At 33.3% G+C, this 21,400-nt stretch overlaps 3 protein-coding genes across 3 annotated transcripts; 2 read left to right on the forward strand and 1 right to left on the reverse strand.

Moving 5' to 3' along the window:
• Positions 1 to 982: 982 nt before the first annotated feature.
• Positions 983 to 15,555, reverse strand: LOC142625597 (transmembrane emp24 domain-containing protein p24beta3). Its single transcript, XM_075799246.1, has 5 exons — positions 15,546 to 15,555; positions 4,310 to 4,522; positions 2,751 to 2,937; positions 2,436 to 2,543; positions 983 to 1,280 (listed from the first exon to the last, which is right to left on the reverse strand). Exons 2-5 carry the CDS (start codon positions 4,520 to 4,522, stop codon positions 1,147 to 1,149), a joined length of 642 nt encoding a protein of 213 aa, XP_075655361.1. The 5' UTR covers positions 15,546 to 15,555; the 3' UTR covers positions 983 to 1,146.
• LOC142626188 (perakine reductase-like) lies at positions 5,361 to 9,527 on the forward strand. The gene is made up of 8 exons (XM_075799983.1): positions 5,361 to 5,432; positions 5,911 to 6,081; positions 6,398 to 6,610; positions 7,106 to 7,278; positions 8,051 to 8,147; positions 8,787 to 8,940; positions 9,226 to 9,394; positions 9,506 to 9,527. Exons 1-8 carry the CDS (start codon positions 5,361 to 5,363, stop codon positions 9,525 to 9,527), a joined length of 1,071 nt encoding a protein of 356 aa, XP_075656098.1.
• A 302-nt stretch (positions 15,556 to 15,857) lies between the features above and the next one.
• Positions 15,858 to 20,509, forward strand: LOC142625596 (perakine reductase-like). Its single transcript, XM_075799245.1, has 8 exons — positions 15,858 to 16,044; positions 16,382 to 16,552; positions 17,700 to 17,912; positions 18,187 to 18,359; positions 19,126 to 19,222; positions 19,452 to 19,605; positions 19,881 to 20,049; positions 20,167 to 20,509. Exons 1-8 carry the CDS (start codon positions 15,979 to 15,981, stop codon positions 20,189 to 20,191), a joined length of 1,068 nt encoding a protein of 355 aa, XP_075655360.1. The 5' UTR covers positions 15,858 to 15,978; the 3' UTR covers positions 20,192 to 20,509.
• Positions 20,510 to 21,400: the final 891 nt, after the last annotated feature.

Below are 21,400 nucleotides of genomic sequence, written 5' to 3' on the forward strand. Positions count from 1 at the left end.
CATGAATAAACTCACAATAATCTAAATACGAATGGTATTTCAATTCTCACCAAGTCTCCATTTTCATAAAATCTCAGATTCTTCTTTTAAAAGATTGGTATCCACATTCACCTTTCATGTATTTGGGAGATTGAAAATTTTTGCTTTTAAATTACTGCAAACAGAGTAAAACACATTATTATAATGCACAATATCTGAAGAGAGGATGATTTTAAAAAAATAATTTTTATGGAGTAAAGTTTTTGGGCCTACGATCTCACCTTTAACTCTTGAACTTTCAAGAGGAAGAGGTTTTAGTTTTAGTTTTTTTTATTTGACTTGAGCTTATACATCATTGGCAATGCACTTAATATTGTATTTATAAACCTCAGATATTTTGGGAAGAAAAAATAATTATTAGCAATAAACCAAAGATGGGGTTTCATATTCTCAAAATTCTAATTACATTACTAGTCAAAACAAAGTAAACATAATAACATTCCCGAGCATTCAAACTTCCCATGCATTTTATCCTAAAATAGAATCGGAAGCCCAGGCATTATATATGAAAGGGCAAACCCGGCCCAACTTTGTCAACGGCCTGGTCAGGTTTCTATACGCCGATGGACTAAATCATATGCTTCTAATGTTCAAAACATATTTGACATTCCTGGCATGGCCCAAAAGGCAACCTTCAATCTAGTCCTGAGGTTACCACAATTTTATCAGAGTTGAGTCCCTTAAACGTCCCAATAGCTATTGGATCCCATTGAATGGTATGCATCTCTATCCATTGTCAAGTACCATCCAATAGCTATTCAAATCAAATCATTTCTGGCATCCATTATTAGCTCACACCATGCATGATTTGAATATTCTTTATTTCAAGAAAAAAAAAATACCATTTGGTATTTTATTTTATCTTATGTAATTAAAAAAAACCCTACTATTGTTTCTATTCATCACAATCCACACCCATTTTCTAAAACCACGAAAATCTGAATTTGAGGTAAGCTAAATCAGTCATTTTGCTTAAAACTCACATTATAGTTCAGAAGCAATAAATCAATAGTATAAAGTATAAACCAGCATATTTTTGTTTCACAAAAGAAACTCATCTATAAGCCTCATCTAGTGCTAAACAGACATAAACATTAATCAGGCAGCTCAAACTCGGTTGTACCCCACAGATTTGCTGAAGAGCTGCCGTATATAGATAACTTGCAGACCACTTGCAATAGACAGCAAAAGATACTCTCCAAGAGTGTAGAATATAACACGCTTTTGGGTGCTCTCGTTTGCTGCAGCAGAAACACAATGGTAAGAAGTTGTCATTTTGCCCAACATAAAATCTCATATATATATATATATATATATATATATATATATATATATATGAGAGATGGGTTCAAGTTACACATGGTGTAACTTTTATAGAGTTACACCCTTTTTAAGCCATAGATTCCCAAAAGATTGAACGGTTAAAAAGAAAACACTGTTATTCATTATTATATCATTAAATGTTTACCAAATTAATAGCATACACATTATCTCTCTCCTTATTAAATGCTTTTTGTGTCTCTTTTTCTCTCTCCGTATTAATTTTTTCAATTTTCATTGTAATTCCTTTTTCTATGCAATTCCTAGTACGTTTCTACCATCTCCATCTTTCTATGCTTTTCTTATTTTAGTCAGTTTTTTTCTCCACTAAATAAAACCTATCACTTTCCTCATCCTTTTTAACAAAATGTTCAAGCAATAATATTCACAGCAGGACTACAAATAGCATCAGACAACTACAACAAGACCACAAATTTCTTGAAAAGAACTTCTAATTATTTTTAGTTTAGGTACTTTGTATCTCGTGTTCCAATTTTACTTGCTCAATTTAACAAAGACTAGCATGTATGGATTTAACAAACAATTTTAAGGCTTACAAGTGAATTAACAATAAATTACTGTAGAGGGCACGCATCATGCATTTTTTTATACAACAAGGAAATGAATCTATCTATCCTATTAACAGCTTTATGTTACTGATGCTAAAAACATCATGTTATGCATATTTACTGAACATTTCCCTGAACTTGCACACAAAAATGAGAGTTTATATTTTCCCTGCAGTAATCACAAAAGCAAATACATGGATGTCTAGCATGTGTGAATCTCACATGTTTCACTAGTGTCAGACACAAAAAAGACACTAAATTCTATCAATGATTTAAATTTTTTTTTTTTTTAAATTCTCAAATTTTTTTTATAGGTAAATAAATAAATTTTTAAAAAAATCCCAAAAAGGAGAAATCCCAAAAAGGGGTGCAACCCTAGTAGATGGGAAATAAATTCTGTCCATGAATTAGGCATATATCTACAATTGCTTGTAAAACACCACAAAAGGACACGATTATTTCAAACCATGATCATCAGTTAAATTAATAGAAAAGAGAACTACTTACTATGACGATGCCGAGTATCACGTGCTTTTAAGTACTTCTGCTCTGCTGTAACAGACTCCAATGCCTCTCTCAGCTCAGCAATTTTAACATTTACTGGGTCCAAATGTTCTGAAAAAGCCACCAGGTAATGTTAAAAGGTAGGGCAAAACAAGAGCGGGCGTATCAGCCTCAAACATGTTGTTTGGGCAAACTGCGCTTCATTAAAATAAATGGTAAATTCTATTTCTTATAAAATTTCATATTTTAATATATGTAGATGATGGTAGATTATCAGAATCATCTAATAACAACAAATTGTCAGAGATTTTAACAAACCATCTTTAGCGAGGTCGTGCTCATTGGGAATATGACCAACATGAATGTAGAAAGAAACAGTCTCTGGTGTTGAGTAAGGATTATGAAAACAGAATTTGTACATTCCGCTTCGTGGGGCCTTGAAGTCAAACTTGTCCCCAGAAACACCCTTTAAAGTTTGCACCACATTACCTGCGGGAGATGTCACCTGCACAAAACACCACAATTAGGATGTATTATTCATAAATGACTAATTTGAGACTAAATATAGAAACTCCTTCAACTGCCAATGGCCCTTTGGCCTATTGACATGTCCACCACCATGGTGGGTATACTTCCAGTGTTTGATCCCCCGCATCTTCACTTAGCAAACACAAACACACACACACACACACACACAATGAACTCTTTCAACTTTTCCTCCTTTTTTATTTTATTCTTAAGTTATTTAAAAGTGGGCAGAACATCATTCAAACTTCTTAGGCATTGTTTGATAGAGAGGATAGAAAAGTGAGAGGAAAGAAGATGTAAGGAGGATGGGAAAAAATAAGGAAAGAAGAGAAAATACCAAACAAGAGAAAATAATCATCTGTTCTTATTTCCTTCCTTTCACTTTTCTACTCAACCAAACAAGAGAAAATACCAATCCATCTTCCATTTTGTCTCCATCCTTTTCTGTCCTCACTTTTTTTGTCCTACCCAATGCACCTTATAAAAGGGATTATTGGCCAAATCTTTTGCATCATTAAAAATTCACTAGGACTTTATTTCTCAAGTCGCTATGAGAGTTTATGATTCAACACCAAGCAGTCAAATTAATTATTAGAAGACATCCAAACACATCTAATTAAAGATATCAGGGTTAATCTTGGATTTGGGGACAATAGAAGCAAATCAAATCCGCAACAGTCTAGTCAGGGTTGACCGCATGTATTATTTTCTCTGCTGTTCTATTCTATTCGAAGTCCAACACTATGTTGTATGCCCTCTTTTGAGTGCAGCTGGGGTTTGATGCAATGCGTCGCTAGTAAGGGAAACCCTGTGTATTTGTGTTGGATTCATTGATAATATAGTGACAATAGCAGCATATATAATATCAACAATATTGTGTGTAAAGAAAACCTTAAAACCATAAACTCACAATACAGATTGAAACGCATACAGAACACTACAAGTTGTAGTTTTGATTTGGATATCGACAATACATAGAATAGAAAAACATAAAACCCTTTCTTCTATTTCTAACAAAGCTATAAATTTGTTGATGCAAAAGATAACAGAGCACTCAAATTCTTGAATTGCAAAACAAATCCCTCGCATAAAAGTAGCATCAAGCCCAAAATTACATGCTTTAGAACAAATCTATGCAACAAATGAAACCGAAAAAAAAATAAAGTTATAAAATTTATTTATTTGGTGATTTCCTAAACTGAATTTGAGCTTAGATTTGACAAGAAATCCATAAAAAATCTAGGGCAAGCAATCAAAATTGAATCTTTTTTATTTAAAAAGAAGAAGAAAAAAAAGAAACACTGAATTGAGGTAAAAAAGAGGCCTAAAAAGAGAAGAGATTAGCGTACGGTGAAATCGATGCCGGGGTGATCGGAGCTCCAGAAGATGTCGTGGTCAACCACCACGAAATTTCCTGAAACGGTGTCGCCTTCGTAGAGCACGTACTCGTACACGCACTCCAACTCGTTTACCGTCACCGATAAAGACGATATTTTTCCAACTAAGCTCAGCGTTACCATTACCAACACCATCCACATCTTCTTCTCAGACCTTACCTCCATTTTCCTTCAATTTGGTTTTGGTGGTTTCGTTTTACAGATTTCAAGGACAAGAGGGAGACACTGTCATAAAGAGTGCGTGCGTTACGACTTCACTACACGTCGATACGACACCGTGTAACTCGGGGTCATCAAACGATGTCGTTTTGTTTTTCTTAATTAGACGGTGCCTTTTTTTTTTTTTTTTTAATTTTTCTGTAAACGCACGATACGACATAGTTTGGCGTTGGGGCCACCAAATCGTTGGTCATACTCAATATATAGCGCGTTGCCGCTGCACTTTCTGGGAGTTACTAAAAAAAGAAACTTGTTAAAAAAGTAAAAAAATGATCTAGTGTCAGAAGTCAGAACCAACGATATGATAATAGAATTTCACTAGATGCAATTACTATTGACATTGATAGTTTAAAAAATAACTTTTAATCCTAACCATTAATTAAAAAAGTTTAAGATAAAAGTTAATAAAAGTAAAATATAAAAGTTTAAAAAGTAAAATGTAAATAAATTTGTGAGGGAGGGGAAAGTAAATTGCACCAAGTGTCGGATCCTAATCTATATGGCTTGTGTTAAGAGGCACCGTTTAGTGCCTGTTACCACAAAACTTTTTACTTTTGTTTTTTGACAACATTTTTGTCTTTTTTTTTTTTGGTAATTTATGTCATTTTTTCAATTTTGGAAGTATTATTTGAGATTATTTTTGACAAATTTTTGTCTCTTTTTGCACTTAACAAGTCCATGTTAACATTCTCCTGTATATATTGTGACTTGTCTGTTGTAATAGCTAGCTGGATTTCACAAAACAGTGTTGGACTGACTGTAGATCCGAGTCCGAGAGTTAACAATGGAAGTGAAGCTGCTGCATCAGATCCAAATTCCATTACCATTACTCAAACTGGGCACTCAGGGATTAGAGGTCAGCCTCAGCCTCTGCCTCTTCTTTCTTTTTCTTTAAATTTCCTACCAGTCTAGCTAGCTAGCAGTTGCACCGCTTGGGTACACACACACACACACACACACATATATATATATATATATATATATATATATATATATATATATATATGAATATGATGATACCATTAGATGCGAGAGTTGAGTTGGCTACTGATCACTACTCTCTTCTTTCATCGTCTTTCATTGAAACAACAATCAATACACGACGTCCCCACACAAGATTTGCATGCTCTTCTGATTTCTGATTTTCAATTTATGGATCACCTACATTACATATTGTCTCTAAACATTTTTACTTTTCAGTTTTTCCGTTTGTTTCCTCATTTTTTATTATTATTATTAAATTTACGCTAATTTAAAACCGCTATCATTCCTATGAATGCATATGTATAAGTCTCCGACTTCCAAATCCTTATGGATCCTTTTCTGCTAAGTAGGTTTCTAAATTGGGCTTTGGATGTGCTGGACTATCGGGACTATATAACACTCCTCTCTCTCATGAAGCTGGATGTTCAGTTATTAAGGAAACATTTGATAGGGGCATCAATTTCTTTGATACATCAGATCTTTATGGCCATAATCATGATAATGAAATCATGGTTGGAAAGGTATGGCGTATATTAATTTACAGAGAAATATGTACTGATTATGTGGTAATCGAGCGAGAATATGAACGAAGAAAATTAAAACACAGTAAAGACAATAATCATAATATTATTAAAATTAGTGACTGGTTAAGTTTATCCTTACTTCTGTTGCTAGAATATTCAATTTTAGAATAAAAAGAAATGCAATACTACATAAACATGATAGTTTTGGTGAGAAATGCATCTCTTGTAGCGAATATCTGATGGCAAAATTAACATTCTCACATTGATCGAGTGATTCACATTTGTTATTATTATATATATTTTGCATTTTCAGGCATTGAAACAGCTTCCTCGAGAAAAAGTTCAAGTGGCAACCAAATTTGGTGTAGTCAAGTTAGAGGGGGATCAATATGGTCACTATGGCGTTAGGGGCACCCCTGAATATGTACGGCAATGTTGTGAAGCTAGTCTTAAGCGACTTGACATCGACTACATTGATCTCTACTATCCACATCGCATTGACATTACAGTGCCAATTGAGGATACTGTAAGCATCCAAACATTTTTTTTGTCCTCTTAAAATCTAGTGACACAACATTTTTATACTAATATTTTTCCCAATTACTAACATGGTATGTTATAATTGATGCATAATAAAAGAGATGTTAGTAATGAGCCTATGTTATATAAATATATATATATATATATATATATATATATTTTTTTTTTTAATACAAGATAGAATTTCTACTTTAGTCTAATTTAAGTGTATATGTGTGTGAAGTTCCCTCCTAGAGACTTGAACCTCGGCTCTTGCTCCCCACACCCCACAAGCATTTATACTTATAGAGTAATCATTGCACTAAGGGTGTGCGATGTTGAAATGAATTGCCAGCTTAATAAGTTGTGATAAATGTTGAAATGAATTGTGTTCCTAGTATTGCTCTTTACTTATTAGGCTGATAGGCACTATCCATTAATTACACGTACCTACTGTTCAATCTTGATTAATGCTGCTTTGTTTAACTTTTATGCAAAGAAGATTGGGGAGCTTAAGAAGCTGGTGGAAGACGGAAAGATAAAATATATTGGGTTGTCAGAAGCTAGTGTAGACACAATAAGGAGAGCCCACGCAGTTCACCCCATCACTGCCTTACAAATTGAGTATTCTCTTTGGGTCCGTGATATAGAAGAAGAGATCATTCCAGTTTGCCGGTTCGTTAATATCTACCTATTTAGTGTGTGTACATTTTTAATCCCAATATATAAGTTTGTATACATATGTGAAATACTTCAATCTTCATGATATTACAATTCTGCTGCATTATATAGCTACCAGAGGAATACTACAAAATGGGACTAAACATTTTTCATAGAAAAAAAGAAGGAATTTAGGATGTCATTTATTTTGTTAAGTTGTGGAGCAGCTGATCGAGCTGGCACGAGATACAACTATGCAAGCCTTCAATTACACATACACATGAACATATATTGACCCAAAAAGTTAGTCCAACAAGTGATTTTATGGATATGGCCTAATACCAATTGGGTTTAAGACACAATGAATTCATATATATGATTTAGTTTATTTTATTCACTTTGATATGTAATTTGCTAAACATCATTTCCTTTTCCTAGTTGGATTTATTTATTTTTTCTTACTAAATAATAAAATTAATATCATTTGTTATATTGTTTCCTTTCCTTACTGATCTGATAAGTTTGGAACTCTATTTAAAGAATTTATAGAGTTCAGTAATATTTACAGCTTGTTTGATTAATAAAATTTCAGTTGAAATTTTTCCAATAGTTTGGCACCGAGTTCAGCTAACCCTAAGTGATGATTCTTAGGTTTTTATCCCATTTTAATTAATGCTGATTCCTAAGTTTATTTATATTTTTCTGTTCTTGATTATTCTCAAACCTCTTTAAGATATAATTTGTGCTGCATGATTCAAGTGAACTGCCACCTGTTAATAACTTGCAGGGAGCTTGGTATTGGAATAGTTGCATACAGCCCTCTTGGTCGTGGGTTCTTTGCTGGGAAGGCAGCTCTTGAGAGCTTGCCCACTGAGAGTGTTTTGGTATGTTATGTTAGAATATAGCTTAGTCTAGCTTAGTCCATTGAGCTTAGCCCAGTTTACTGTACTTGTAGTATACTTATATTACTTGTACTTCACACATACTTAGCATCTATAAGACTTTCTATGATTATACAATACACACAAAATATACATCAATATACAGACTATTTAGTGTTTCTATCTTTCACTTTATATTCTTAACATGTTACATTAAATAAAATGTAGTCTTAACTTTCTGCTTTTGGTGGAATCACTTTGTTGTGTATATATATTGCATAATGCTTATGGATAGTAAGTGACCGTTTGGATCACTACCACGTTTTAGCGTTTTACATTTCAGCATTTTTTTTTTTTTGGGACTAGCGCTTGGTACACTGTTCATGGGACATGAACAGTGTATCAAGGCATATGAACAATGTTTTTTAGTGTGAACAGTAACTAGAAATTATTTTTTTATTGTTTTCAGTTTTTAGCAAAATAAGCCATATTCAAACGCACTCTAAGTAATCTTAATTTTTGCTAAAGAAAGAATCTCTTACTAGCACGAAAATATTAGTGAATGACTTTTTTTTTTTTTTTTGTTGGTAATATGAATACTAGAATGTGCTTTTAAAAGTCATATCTATGTTCTTGTCACAGAATAAATTTCCAAGGTTCAATGGGGAGAATTTAGAGAAGAACAAAATTCTTTATAACAAACTTGCTAAACAGGCTGAAAAGCATGCCTGTGCTACTCCTCAGCTGGCTTTAGCATGGCTTCTCCATCAAGATGACGACATCATCCCAATCCCTGGTATAATTGACTCTTTCAACTTCTACTTTTTTTTTTTCCACATAATTAACTTAATAATAGTTTTATTTATTAGATGTATTTCAATTTCTACTTTCAATTTCAATTATTTATCTGGTTTGATGTATTTCTGTTTTAATATATTTATGAGAAAGAAACTACAATTTTTCTTTATCAAACTGTGCCTCTATATGATCTTGATTGATAAGCATTGCTTTTAGGCATGTTTTGAGATTTTTATCCCATGGATGATTTTTCTTCTTTCTCTATCTTGTTGATGTTATACAGGTACAACTAAAGTTAGAAACCTTGATACCAACATTGGTTCCTTGGCTGTAAAGCTCTCTGAAGATGATTTGAAAGAAATCTGCGACGCTGTGCCCATTGATGAAGTTGTTGGCCATAGACTAATAGCCCTTCCTCAGTATGCTTGGAAGTTTGCAAATACCCCACCAAAGTAATCACAAACTATAGTCATAAAGGCAGACCAATATTAAGATCCTTTGAACTTTATAGTGTTTCTCTTTCTAACTTCTTTTTTTTTTCTCTAATTTTTTTTGTCTTTCGGAAAAACTGCAGATAAAGAATAGAATATGGCTTGAATTAGGAGTTTGACTTCTTGTTGGATTTGGATAAAAAAGGAATTTTATTTCTTTTGGGGTATTATTGTTTGAAATTATCAAGCTCTATTAGAAGTCTTGTTTACCACTTGATTTTGAGTTCTATTTGGAATATGAATGATTCTCCTTTTGTGTGTGGAAAAGAAGTTTAGTTCTTCTTGGTTTTGGATATGCTAGCCAACTCAAGTTTCCTATATAAACATAGTGCTGTTGCGGCAAATTTAAGAGTTTTGTGTGCTCTCTCTTGTTTTTGGTTCATCGATATTTGTGGGTTGCAATTTGAAATAGTGAGAGAGGTTTGTTTCCGCTTGGTTTTGGTTTTGCAGTTTGGTGATTTGCTCTCTTTTGGTGTGTTGCAAATTGTGGATTTGATTTGTGGTTTTTTCTTTGGTTTGTGTGCAATTTGTATTTGATATTTGGTATTCGTATTTGGTATTTGTGAACCACTGGTTCTTTGGTTTGTATTTCTGTGAGAGAGAGCTGTAGACGACTAAATTTCTTAGTTCGAAATAAATCAAACAAGTAAAATAGTTTTACAAATGCGAATTTGTATTGATGAATATGTGGTACAATTCTCTGTAATTACAAAAGAGTGATCCTTTGATTCGATCTCCTTGAAAGATTTGTTGATTGGAATTGTGGTAATGTGATTTTGATTTAAACACAAGATATCCTTCAATTTGGCTGAGGAATGGATCGAAGATCTTTGAAACGGAATTACAACGAATCTCTAGCTATGAGCTTGTTAGAAATTCTTTGTTCTTCGTGTGTTCTTCGTGTTTGAAGGTTTGTGGTGGAAGTTCTTCGGTGCTTTAGAGGCTTGATTCCGTAGAGCTTCGTTGATTTATGGTGTGTTGAGGTTCCTAGAGGCTTTTGAGCTTGATTCTAGTGAACTTTGAGATTTAGGCAAGTAGTTTGGATGACTTTGCTTCGAATGTTGTTTGTATTTGAGGTTGAAGTTCTTGAAATTCCTAGAGGCTTCGGGGTTTGATTCCGGCAGAGTTTCTGGATTTCTAAACTCAAGATATCTTCTTTCTTCTGTCCTCCCAAATGTCTTAGGAAGGCTTCTATTTATAGGAGTTTAGGGGTGGGTGAGCGACACGTGGCGGAGTCTGATTGGTGACACATGTCACAGCCCGATTGGTCCGCTTATGTCATCACTTATACGTGCTGGATTGCTTGTATCATCACTTACACGTGCAGGACTGCTTGTGTCATCGCTTACGCATGCTGATGCAGTTTCATGCCTTTATTTCAATGACACTTGGCAAATTTCTATTGGAATCTGAATAGTGATGGAAAAACCTAGCAGCAGTACGTGGCACTTTGTAATTAGTTGTATTTTGTGGACTTGGTAGTATGATGTGTCAGCTTGTGATAGGTCGGGAATTTTTCCTCTCTACAAGAGCTATTTAAGTGTATTTGAGATTTGAGTTCGTGAGAGCCTCTACACCAATTTGTATTATTCCAAATTTGATATAATTAAATTTGTTCGTCATCGCTCATGGATATAAGAAATTGCTGTAAATCTTGGTGCTTTGTGTCTATTTTTTATTTGGATTAATTTTCTTCAATTCTATTATTTGTTTGGAGATCTTTTTCAAGCCTAAAATATTTTCACAATTAATCTTGGTAATTTAAGCTTCCTCTATTTTACAACATAGCCTACGCTGATGAGTGAATAAGATCCAACGAGCTGGCTCTTAGAGCACTAGCATTCGGGATGCAAAAAAAAAAATCTATTTTATATCCTTAAACACCACTTTATTTATTTTACCAACTCATTTTACTACTTATCCTATATTCCAATTTTTATTTTTAAATACAACACAATAAAATAATATAAATTGTCTAATAAAATAATTAAAAAATACTCAATGAAGTCTAAAAGTGAGAGGAAGAGAGAGAGAGAGAGTGTGTGAGATTAAAATATTATATTTTGGTTTACAACCCCATGAATAATAAGTTGCTATAGCAAGGATGGAAAAAAAATTGGGTTTACGTACCCGGATGTAGCATGATTTTAAGGGTTTATGTTTGTATAATAGCTACTAAGAGGTTTTTACACCCCCAATACTAGTGCTTTTATTCAGTTAGCGAGGAGCACTAAAACTGTGTGTGGTGGAGTTGAGATTGTTCATGAAAAAAAGTCATGCCAAAGGGAATTTTCTTGAAGAAAACTTATGCATGTTTAATCAAACAGTTGTTATACTCATATTACCAGGCAGCATCGATTGTTTTGTAATTCTTTTCTGTTCTAAGTAACTGATGCATAACAGCATAAGAGAGAGAGCTCCTCCATAAATGAATTTTGGTGTACGCTGATTTAGTTACTATGCTTGACATTATTTTATCACTTCGTGAAGCTATCATATCTTAATTTCTTGGATGTAAACAATTTTGAAATGCACATTGCTATGTATCCTCTCCAAAACTTTTCCTAGCGGAAATAATTGTTATTAGGCATCTTTAAAATAAAAATATCAAGTTCAACTTATATTATGCTAAATTAGGCATAAGCGGGAGTTATTCAAAAGGACAGAACTTTATAAACCTACATGATTTAAACGTAATCAATGTCAAAGGAAAAATGCAGGCCATGTCATTTGTATAAATCTTGACTGTGTCGGCCTTGTTTGCGTTATTATATTTATATTCCCTTATGTCATTTTATTTTATATGTTGTGCATATTATATTACATATTATCTACATTATAATATGCAAAATAATAGTAATATTTGGGTTTGAATCCTTTGGTGTACCCACTGGAGTCATCAAGTTGTCAATACCAAATTTTAGTCGGTGAGGTTTTTCTTCTGTGTTGGGTTGTTGAATAGCCACTAATCATAGGATTTTATAAGCGTCATTCGCCACCAAACGTTTTTTTTTTTTTTTGTTGTTGAGAAATCCGACATCCCACCAAACGTTTAATTGATATTATTTACTAACCTTTTTTTTGAGAAACAATATTATTTACTAACCTAGGTGAAGAGAGTATAACAATTTTCTCCCTCTTCCAAGTGTTATTTCAACTCCGTGCGCTTGTATTTGTATGGCATGTTTGGGAGTTTAGAAAGGGAGGAGAGTAGAGGGGAGGGAAGTAGTGGGGAGGAGAGTAGAGGAGAATGATTACCCTCCACCTTGTTTGGATGTTTTTATAATTAGTAAGGGGGAATGGAGTAATTAGCCTTTCCCCTTGTTTTTAACATTATAATTTTATAAATATAATAAGGGTAAATTAGGTAATTTACTTTATTAATAATTTTATGTGCTCTACTCTCCCTCCAAATCTCTCCAATTTGGGGGAATTAAAAATGAGGGGGTTGGAGGTAGTTGAAACCCCTTCAAACCCCTCCAAACCCCTCCTTCCTTAAAAAACTCTCAAACAAGGTAATTGAATTACTCCCCTTCCCTTTACTCTACTCCCCCTCCTTTTTTAAACATCCAAGCAGGCCAGTAGTGTCATTTTCGTGGTGTGCTCATTCTTTGCACGTGATCTTGATTGAGATCTTTTCTAGTTATAGCTCTTTTTTTTTTTTTTTTAGTTGCTTCTACTATGATTGTTTGACTTTGCTTTACAACAAGTCCAGCTCTTATGGTCCGTTTGGATTGAGAGGGAAGGAGGGAAAGTGTAGGGGAGTAGAGTAGAGTTGGTTAATAATAGGCTAATTTTGAGTCAAATCTACTCTACTTTATTCTACTCTCTCTCCCTCTCCCTCAATCCAAACGGACCATTAGAGTTCTAGAGTCTCTTTCTCAAACATCAACATAGTTTCTAGGTGATCAAAAGATGTGAGAAGCCATGCTAATAGAAGTGTCATTTTATCCTCAAGCTTTACCCCAAAAGATAACCAAGTATTCAACATGTAAACATGTTGAAATGCTCCAATAGATACGATCATTACTTCATTTGCAAGTCATAAAGTACTTTTTTGCAAGTCATAAAGTACTTTTTTACGTACAACTTGTTTGTTTGATTCTCATATAGAGACCTTGTAATTTCTTCCAAATCCGTCCATTATGCTTTTTATACTCCCAGGATAATATGAATGAGCACACCACGTACGTTGAGACAAATTGCATTGGCTGCATTCTCATTCATCTCTGCTCGGATTTCATCACTCATCTTTTCTAGCTTAAGATATTTTCTAACTCCTTGTAAGATTAAGAGATCCTTTATTCACTAATTCACCTTTACCAAAAAGAAAAATTTTCCTTACCACAAAATTTCTCTGCTCTATGCTTGATGCCTTGATGCTTATAATCATTACTATAATCTAATTATCTAAAAGGTTTAATCTTAACCCTGCTTTGATAGCACTTGTTGTGCAACTAGTACCCACAAAATTCAAACTAGTCATGGTGAAGACTTTTTTATTATTATTATTTTTCGGTTAGTGACTTAATTCTAATAGTACTAGCACTTTGAAAAAACTCCCTAGACTAGCGATTTACTCTGTTATGGGCACACCCGTCGTGAACAGTGATTAGTCTTTGATTGAAAGTTTTGAGAAAACACTATGAAAAAAAAAAAGACAAAAATAATTAATAAGCACAATTCCAAAAACAAAAATCACCAAAGTTTACATGATTTGACAAGCCTACCTCCACGGACAACAATAGGGTTAAAGTTTAACTATATATAAAATCAAGAGATAATAATAGTGGCACAAAAACTCTCTTTAGAAAACCCTATCTGCCAAACCTCAAAAACTCTAAGTACGCATCTAAATCCATATTTAATTTCACAACATATTTAAGCATGGACTAATGATTAGTGCACTATAATTCTACTTTTTCATAAGGTGATTCTAAGTATAAATATTGTAATCCAGTCACAAGTTATCACTAAAAAATATTAAATTATTATGTGTGGATTTGGGTGTGTAGCGGACTGGTTCCAGTAACTATTCTGTATTCACTATTCAGTCAAAAATCCATGACCTGACCGACTTAAAAAATCCTTGTCTCATGTGTTACATGTGTGCCGTGTGCCTCTCCTCTCACGGACTACAATGTGCTTCATGTAAAAAACCAGGAATTGAAAAAGAAAAAAAAAAAGAGAAGCCAATCTCTGCACTCTGCTAGTGGTCCATAAAAGTAGCATAAAATCCTTGAATTGCAAAACACATCCCTCACATAAAAGTAGCATCAAGCCCAAAATCACGTGCTTAGAACAAATCTATGCAACAAATGAAACCCAAAAAAAAAAAAAAAATTACAAAATTTATTTATTTGGTGATTTCTTAAACTGAATTTGAGCATAGCACTCTGTTTGTTTCGATGAAAAATCTTGTGTAAAGTTTTTTTTTTTTGTACTTTTCAGTATTTGGTACTATCATAATAAATGAGTCAATAAAAAATTATCTTTAGTTAACATAAAAAGTTAATTAATTTTTAGAGATTGTGTTCTATTAAATTTTTTTGAAAAACAACTTGATCTCACAGCAAGCTATATAAAAAAGGTTACAAAAATTATTTTTCAACTTATTTAAAATTACTACAAAATATTAAAAAAATAAAATAGTTAAATAAAAAATACTTTCCAAAAAATAGTTATTTTCTAAAAAATATTATCACCGCAACAAATAGATTTGTCTTGTTCCCGACAAGAAATCATAATAAATCCAGGCAACCAATCAAAAGGAAAGAAATTTAACACAAAAAATTTAATCCTTTAAAAAAAAAAAATCAAACACTAAAATTGAGGTTAAAAAGTGAATTATGGTCTAGTTTTCCCTAATTTAGGTGGTTATGGAAGAGAAGAGATTAGCGTAAGGTGAAATCGATGCCGGGGTGATCAGAGCTCTAGAAGATGTTGTGGTGAACCACCACAAAGTTTCCTGAAATGGTGTCGCCTTCGTAGAGAACGTACTCGTACACGCACTTCGGCTCGTTTACCGTCACCAATAACAATGATATTTTTCCAATCAATCTCAATATTACCATTACCATCACCATCCACATCTTCTGACACCTTACCTCCATTTTCTGATTCTCCTTCAATTTGGCTATGGCTTTGCTGCTTTGTTGCTTCGTTAATTTGGTGGGTTACTCACTTTCTTCTCAGATTTCAAGGACAAGGAGACACAGACAGAATGCGTTTCGGGTTCATTAATTAGACGACGTTGTTTTTTTTAGTTTTTTTGTTTTGTATTAATTAATTAGACGATGTCGTTTTATCTTCCGTAAGCGCACACGTCGATACGACATAGTTTTAGGTTGGGTCACGGAGTTGCAAAAAAAACTGAAACATGTTTAAGAATAAAAGGTTAAAAAATGATCAAGTGTTAGAACTCAGAACCACTGAGATTGTGACTTTATTCATTGCTGTATTAAACAAAAAAAAAACAGTGTTTGACTGACTGTAATACTAGAACTGTAGATCCGAGTCCGAGAAAAGGAGTTTTGTTCTTAGCAATGGAAGAGAAGCAGGAGGATCAGATCCAAATCCCATTAGTCAAACTGGGCACTCAGGGACTAGAGGTCAGCCTCTTCTCTTTTTTCACTTTCTTAAGTTTCTTACCAGTCTAGCTAGCTAGCAGTTGCACACTTTGAATTCATTATTGAAACAACAATCAATACACGTCCCACAAAAGATTTGCATATGCTCTTCTGATTTTCAATTGATCACCTACATTACATATTACTCTCCCTACGCCTTGACGCACTGTTCACGTATCATGAACAGTGTACCAAGCGCTGGTCAAACAAAAAAAACAAAAAAAACGCAAAACGTAAAACGCATCGGCTATCATTCCTATCTTTGAATGCATCCGACTTCCGATAGATTTCTTCTAATGGGTCCTTTTCTGCTTAGTAGGTTTCTAAATTGGGCTTTGGATGTGTTGGACTATCAGGACTATATAACGCTCCTCTCTCTCATGAAGCTGGATGTTCAGTTATTAAGGAAGCATTTGATAGGGGCATCACTTTCTTTGATACATCAGATCTTTATGGCCATAATTATGATAATGAAATCATGGTTGGAAAGGTAATATTTGATATTCCTGTATTTACTTTGAAATTTTAACCAAATTATGACATTAAATGACCATTTTTCATTAGTGTGTGGCTCAAAAAATAGAATACTTTTATTTCAAGAAGAATATATAGCATAAGCGTGCTTGAGTTATAGCCTCTAATTTTATATGGGAACATATAGATAAATCCTAATTCGTGTTAAGTACGAATTTAGTTAAAAAAATGAAAATTTGAGAAAATCACATAAATTGATACCGCTTAACCTAAGAAGCATTATAAAATCCACAATATTTGAGTTCTAAAACAAAAATGATAAAAAAAAGAATAGAAATTTCATAAATTACAAATTTGCTAAAATTGAGATCTAATGAAGCAATTTGTGTAAAAACAACTAAAATCATGGCAAAAAGCCATGAATTTTGCTCTCACATCATTTCTTTTCAGGTCGCCAAATTTCATGCAATTCTATCATTAGTATTTGGAATTTCTATTACTACCTTTCATGACCCACACTTGTATTGGGATTAATGATAGTCTTCTTGATTAATGAAGGCTTGGGTTACTAATTCTATGTAAGTGTGGATCAAACCAATACCAAATGTTTTGATTATTCAAATGTTTATTGTTATATTCAAAATGCATCCTTCTCCCAAAGGAGGTTTATGGAGAAGTTGCTTGAGTTGTTGGGCATGAGCAAGGCAAAGCCGGTAAAAACACCATTCACACATCACTTCTTGTTGTTTTCCAAACAATCACAAAGTTGGAAGAGGAAAAGAAGATGATGGATCGAGTTCCTTATGTGAGCCTTGTGGGACGCTTGATCATTGCTATGGTATGTACTAGACTGGATATTGCTTATTTGGTAGGTGTTCTAAATAGGTTTAAGGTGATGCGGCAATTGAGCAAGAATATGAATGCAAATAATTAAATACCGTGAGGACAAAAATCATAATGTTATTAAAATCAGTGATTGGTTAAGTTTATACTTACTTATGTTGTTAGAATATTTGATTGTAGAATTGAATCAAACGCCATACTACGTAAAAATGATTAGTTTTGTTGAGAAATGCATTTCTTGTAGCAAATATCTGATGGAAAATTTATGTTCTCACATTGATTTCACTTTTGTAATCATTATATATATTTTGCATTGTTAGGCTTTGAAACAACTTCCTCGAGAAAAAGTTCAAGTGGCTACCAAATTTGGTGTGTTCAAGTTAGAGGGAGATCAATATGGTCACTATGGCGTAAGGGGCACCCCTGAATATGTTCGGCAATGCTGTGAAGCTAGTCTTAAGCGACTTGACACCGACCACATTGATCTCTACTATCCACATCGCATTGACCCTACAGTGCCAATCGAGGATACTGTAAGCATCCAATTTTTATTTGTCTTCTCAAAATCTAGCGACACAAAATTTTTATACTAATATTTTTCCCAACTACTAACATGATATGTTGTAATTGATGCAATGATATCAATAACAAGCCTATGTGATATTGCTTTAACTACACCTTGCCAGCTTAATAAGCTGTGATAAATGTTACTAAATTAGTTTTGTTCCTAGGCTCTATCCATTAATTTAATGTACCTAATGTTCGATCTAGATTAATGCTGCTTTGTTTAACTTTTATGTAAGGAAGATGGGGGAGCTTAAGAAGCTGGTGGAGGAAGGAAAGATTAAATATATTGGGTTGTCAGAAGCTAGTGTGGACACAATAAGGAGAGCCCACGCAGTTCACCCCATCACTGCCTTACAAATAGAGTATTCCCTTTGGGTCCGTGATATTGAAGATGAGATCATTCCAGTTTGCAGGTTCGTTAATATCTACTTATCCAGTGTGTTCATTTTTAATTTCAATTTATAAGTTTGAATACATATGTCAAATACTTCAATCTTCATGATATTAGAATTCTGCTGCATTTGCTACATGAGGAATATTACAAAATCGGACTAAACAAAATTAGGAATTTTTTTTAATAGAAAAAAAGGAATTTAGGATGTCATATATTTTGTCAAGTTGGGGAGCAGCTGAGCAGGCACTAGATACAACTATACAAGCCTTCATGGCTTCAATTACACATACACATGAACATTGACCCAAAAAGTCGGTCCAACAAGTGATTTTATGGATATGGCCTAATACCAATTGGGTTTAGGCTCAATCAATTAATTTATATGATTTAGTTTATTTTATTCACTTTGTTATGTAATTTGCTAAACATCATTTCCTTTTCCTAGTTGGATTTATTTATTTTTTCTTACTAAATAATAAAATAAATATCATTTGTTAGTATTGTTTCCTTTCCTTACTGATCTGATAAGTTTGGAACTCTGTTCAAAGAATTTAGAGTTCAGTGATATTTACAGCTTGTTTGATTTGTAAAATTTCAGTTGGAATTTTTCCAATAGTTTGATACTGAGTTCAGTTAACCCTAAGTGATGATTCTTAGGTTTTTATCCCATTTTAATGCTGATTCCTCCTAAGTTTATTTATATTTTTCTGTTCTTAATTATTCTCATACCCCTTAAAGAATTTGTGCTGCATGATTCAAGTGATCTGCCACCTATTTACTTGCAGGGAGCTCGGTATTGGAATTGTTGCATACAGTCCTCTTGGCCGTGGGTTCTTTGCTGGGAAGGCAGTTCATGAGAGCTTGCCCACTGAGAGTGTGTTGGTATGTTACATGAAATAAAATGTTGTCTTAACTTTCTGCTTTCGAGGAATCACTTTGTCGTGTATTTATACTGCATAATGCATATAAATAGGAAGTTATCTTGATTTTTGCTAAAGACAGACTATCTTACTAACGTGAAAATATTAGTGAATGACTTCCTGTTTTTTTTTGTTTGTAATATAAATACTAGAATGTGCTTTTAAAATTCATATCTATTTTCTTGTCACAGAATAAATTTCCAAGGTTCACTGGGGAGAATTTAGAGAAGAACAAAATTCTTTATAGCAAACTTGCCAACCTGGCTGAAAAGCATGCCTGTGCTACTCCTCAACTGGCTTTAGCATGGCTTCTCCATCAGGGTGACGACATCATCCCAATACCTGGTATAATTGACTCTTTCAATTTTTTTTTTCTTCATGTAATTAACTTAATAATAGTTTTATTCATTACCATGCAAAACTGAGTTATTAATAATTATTTATCTGGTTTGATGTATTTCTGTTTTAATTTATGAGAAAGAAACTATAATTTTTCTTTATCAACCAGTACTTATATATTATCTTGATTGATAAGCATTGTTTTTAGGCATGTTTTGAGATTTTTATCCCATGGATGATTTTTCTTCTCTCTCTCTCTCTCTCTTGTTGATGTTATACAGGTACAACTAAAGTTAGAAACCTTGATACCAACATTGGTTCTTTGGCTGTAAAGCTCTCTGAAGATGATTTGAAAGAAATTTGTGATGCTGTGCCCATTGATGAAGTTGTTGGCCATAGACTAATTTCCCTTCCTCAGTATGCTTGGAAGTTTGCAAATACCCCACCAAAGTAATCACAAACTATATTCATAAAGGCCGAACAATATTAAGATCCTTTTAACTTTATAGTGTTTCCCTTTCTAACTTCTTTTTGCTTTCTCTATTTGTTTGGCTTTTTTTTTTTCAGGAAAACTGCAGATAAAGACACGTAGCCTACTCTTATTCAGTTAGCTAGGACTAAAGCTGTGTGTAGTTGAGTTGAGATTATTCATGAAAAATAAAAAGTCACGCCAAAGGGAATTTTCTTGAAGAAACCTTATGCATGTTTAATCAAACAGTTGTTATGCTCATATTGCCAGCTTCGATCGTTTTGTAATTCTTTTCTGTTCCAAGTAACTGATGCATAACAGCATAAGAGAGAGAACTCATCCATAAATGAATTTTGGTGTATGCTGATTCAGTTACTATGCTTGACATTATTTTATCACTTCATGAAGCTATCACATCTTAATTTCTTGGATGTTAAACAATTTTGAAATGCACATTGCTATGTATCCTCTCCAAAACTTTTTCTAGCGGAAGTAATTGTCACGCATCTTTAAACCCTACATGATTTAAAAGGACAGAACATTCTTGTTTGCGTTATTATTCCTTTATTATGTTATTTTATTTTATATGTTGTGCATATGATATTGCATATTATCTACATTATAATATGCAAAATAATAGTACTTTAAGATTTGGTGTAGTAATAATGTAGATAATATCTCAATCCCAAATATGCAGTAAATGCACTTTTAGTCCCTACATTTTATTTTTACCACTTTTAGTCTCTAAACCAATTAATGCGTGACGTTTAAGTCCTTACCGTCACCCAACTAACAAAAAATGCTGACGTGGCTAACGGAAGCACTATTTGCACAGTAAATACTGACATGTTCATTAAAATAATATTAAAAATGCTGACGTGTCCATCTACGTCAGCTTCCACATTAGTATCTAACCTTAAAAAATAAATTTACCAATTTTAAAAGTTATAAAAAACTAAAAAACATAATTAAAAACAAAAAAATGGGGAACTTAGATATGTTATGTAATGTTCGTCCCTAGTTTCTTTTTCTTTTTTATTTTTCTTCTTCTTCCCACTTTGTGACTCTGTCAATTCCTTCTTCTCTCTTTTCACAAAATTAAACATACCAGTTTTTAGACACAAAATTAAAAAAAAAAAAAAAAAACTTTTGAAACCCCACAAACCTAGATCAAAATCCCAACCCACTGTCTTAAGCCCTTTCTCTCCAGCCTGGTTTAAGTTCAGACTCTCTCTTTAACTCACCCTTTCTCTTCACCTCTCTTATTGACCCTTCATATTAGATCGTGAAGAGAGAGAGTGAGCTTTCTTTTCCTCTCTTACTAGCACTTCA

The sequence above is a fragment of the Castanea sativa genome, chromosome 2 (genome assembly GCF_040712315.1).
Source record: "Castanea sativa cultivar Marrone di Chiusa Pesio chromosome 2, ASM4071231v1".
In the NCBI taxonomy this organism is placed as follows: Eukaryota; Viridiplantae; Streptophyta; class Magnoliopsida; order Fagales; family Fagaceae; genus Castanea; species Castanea sativa.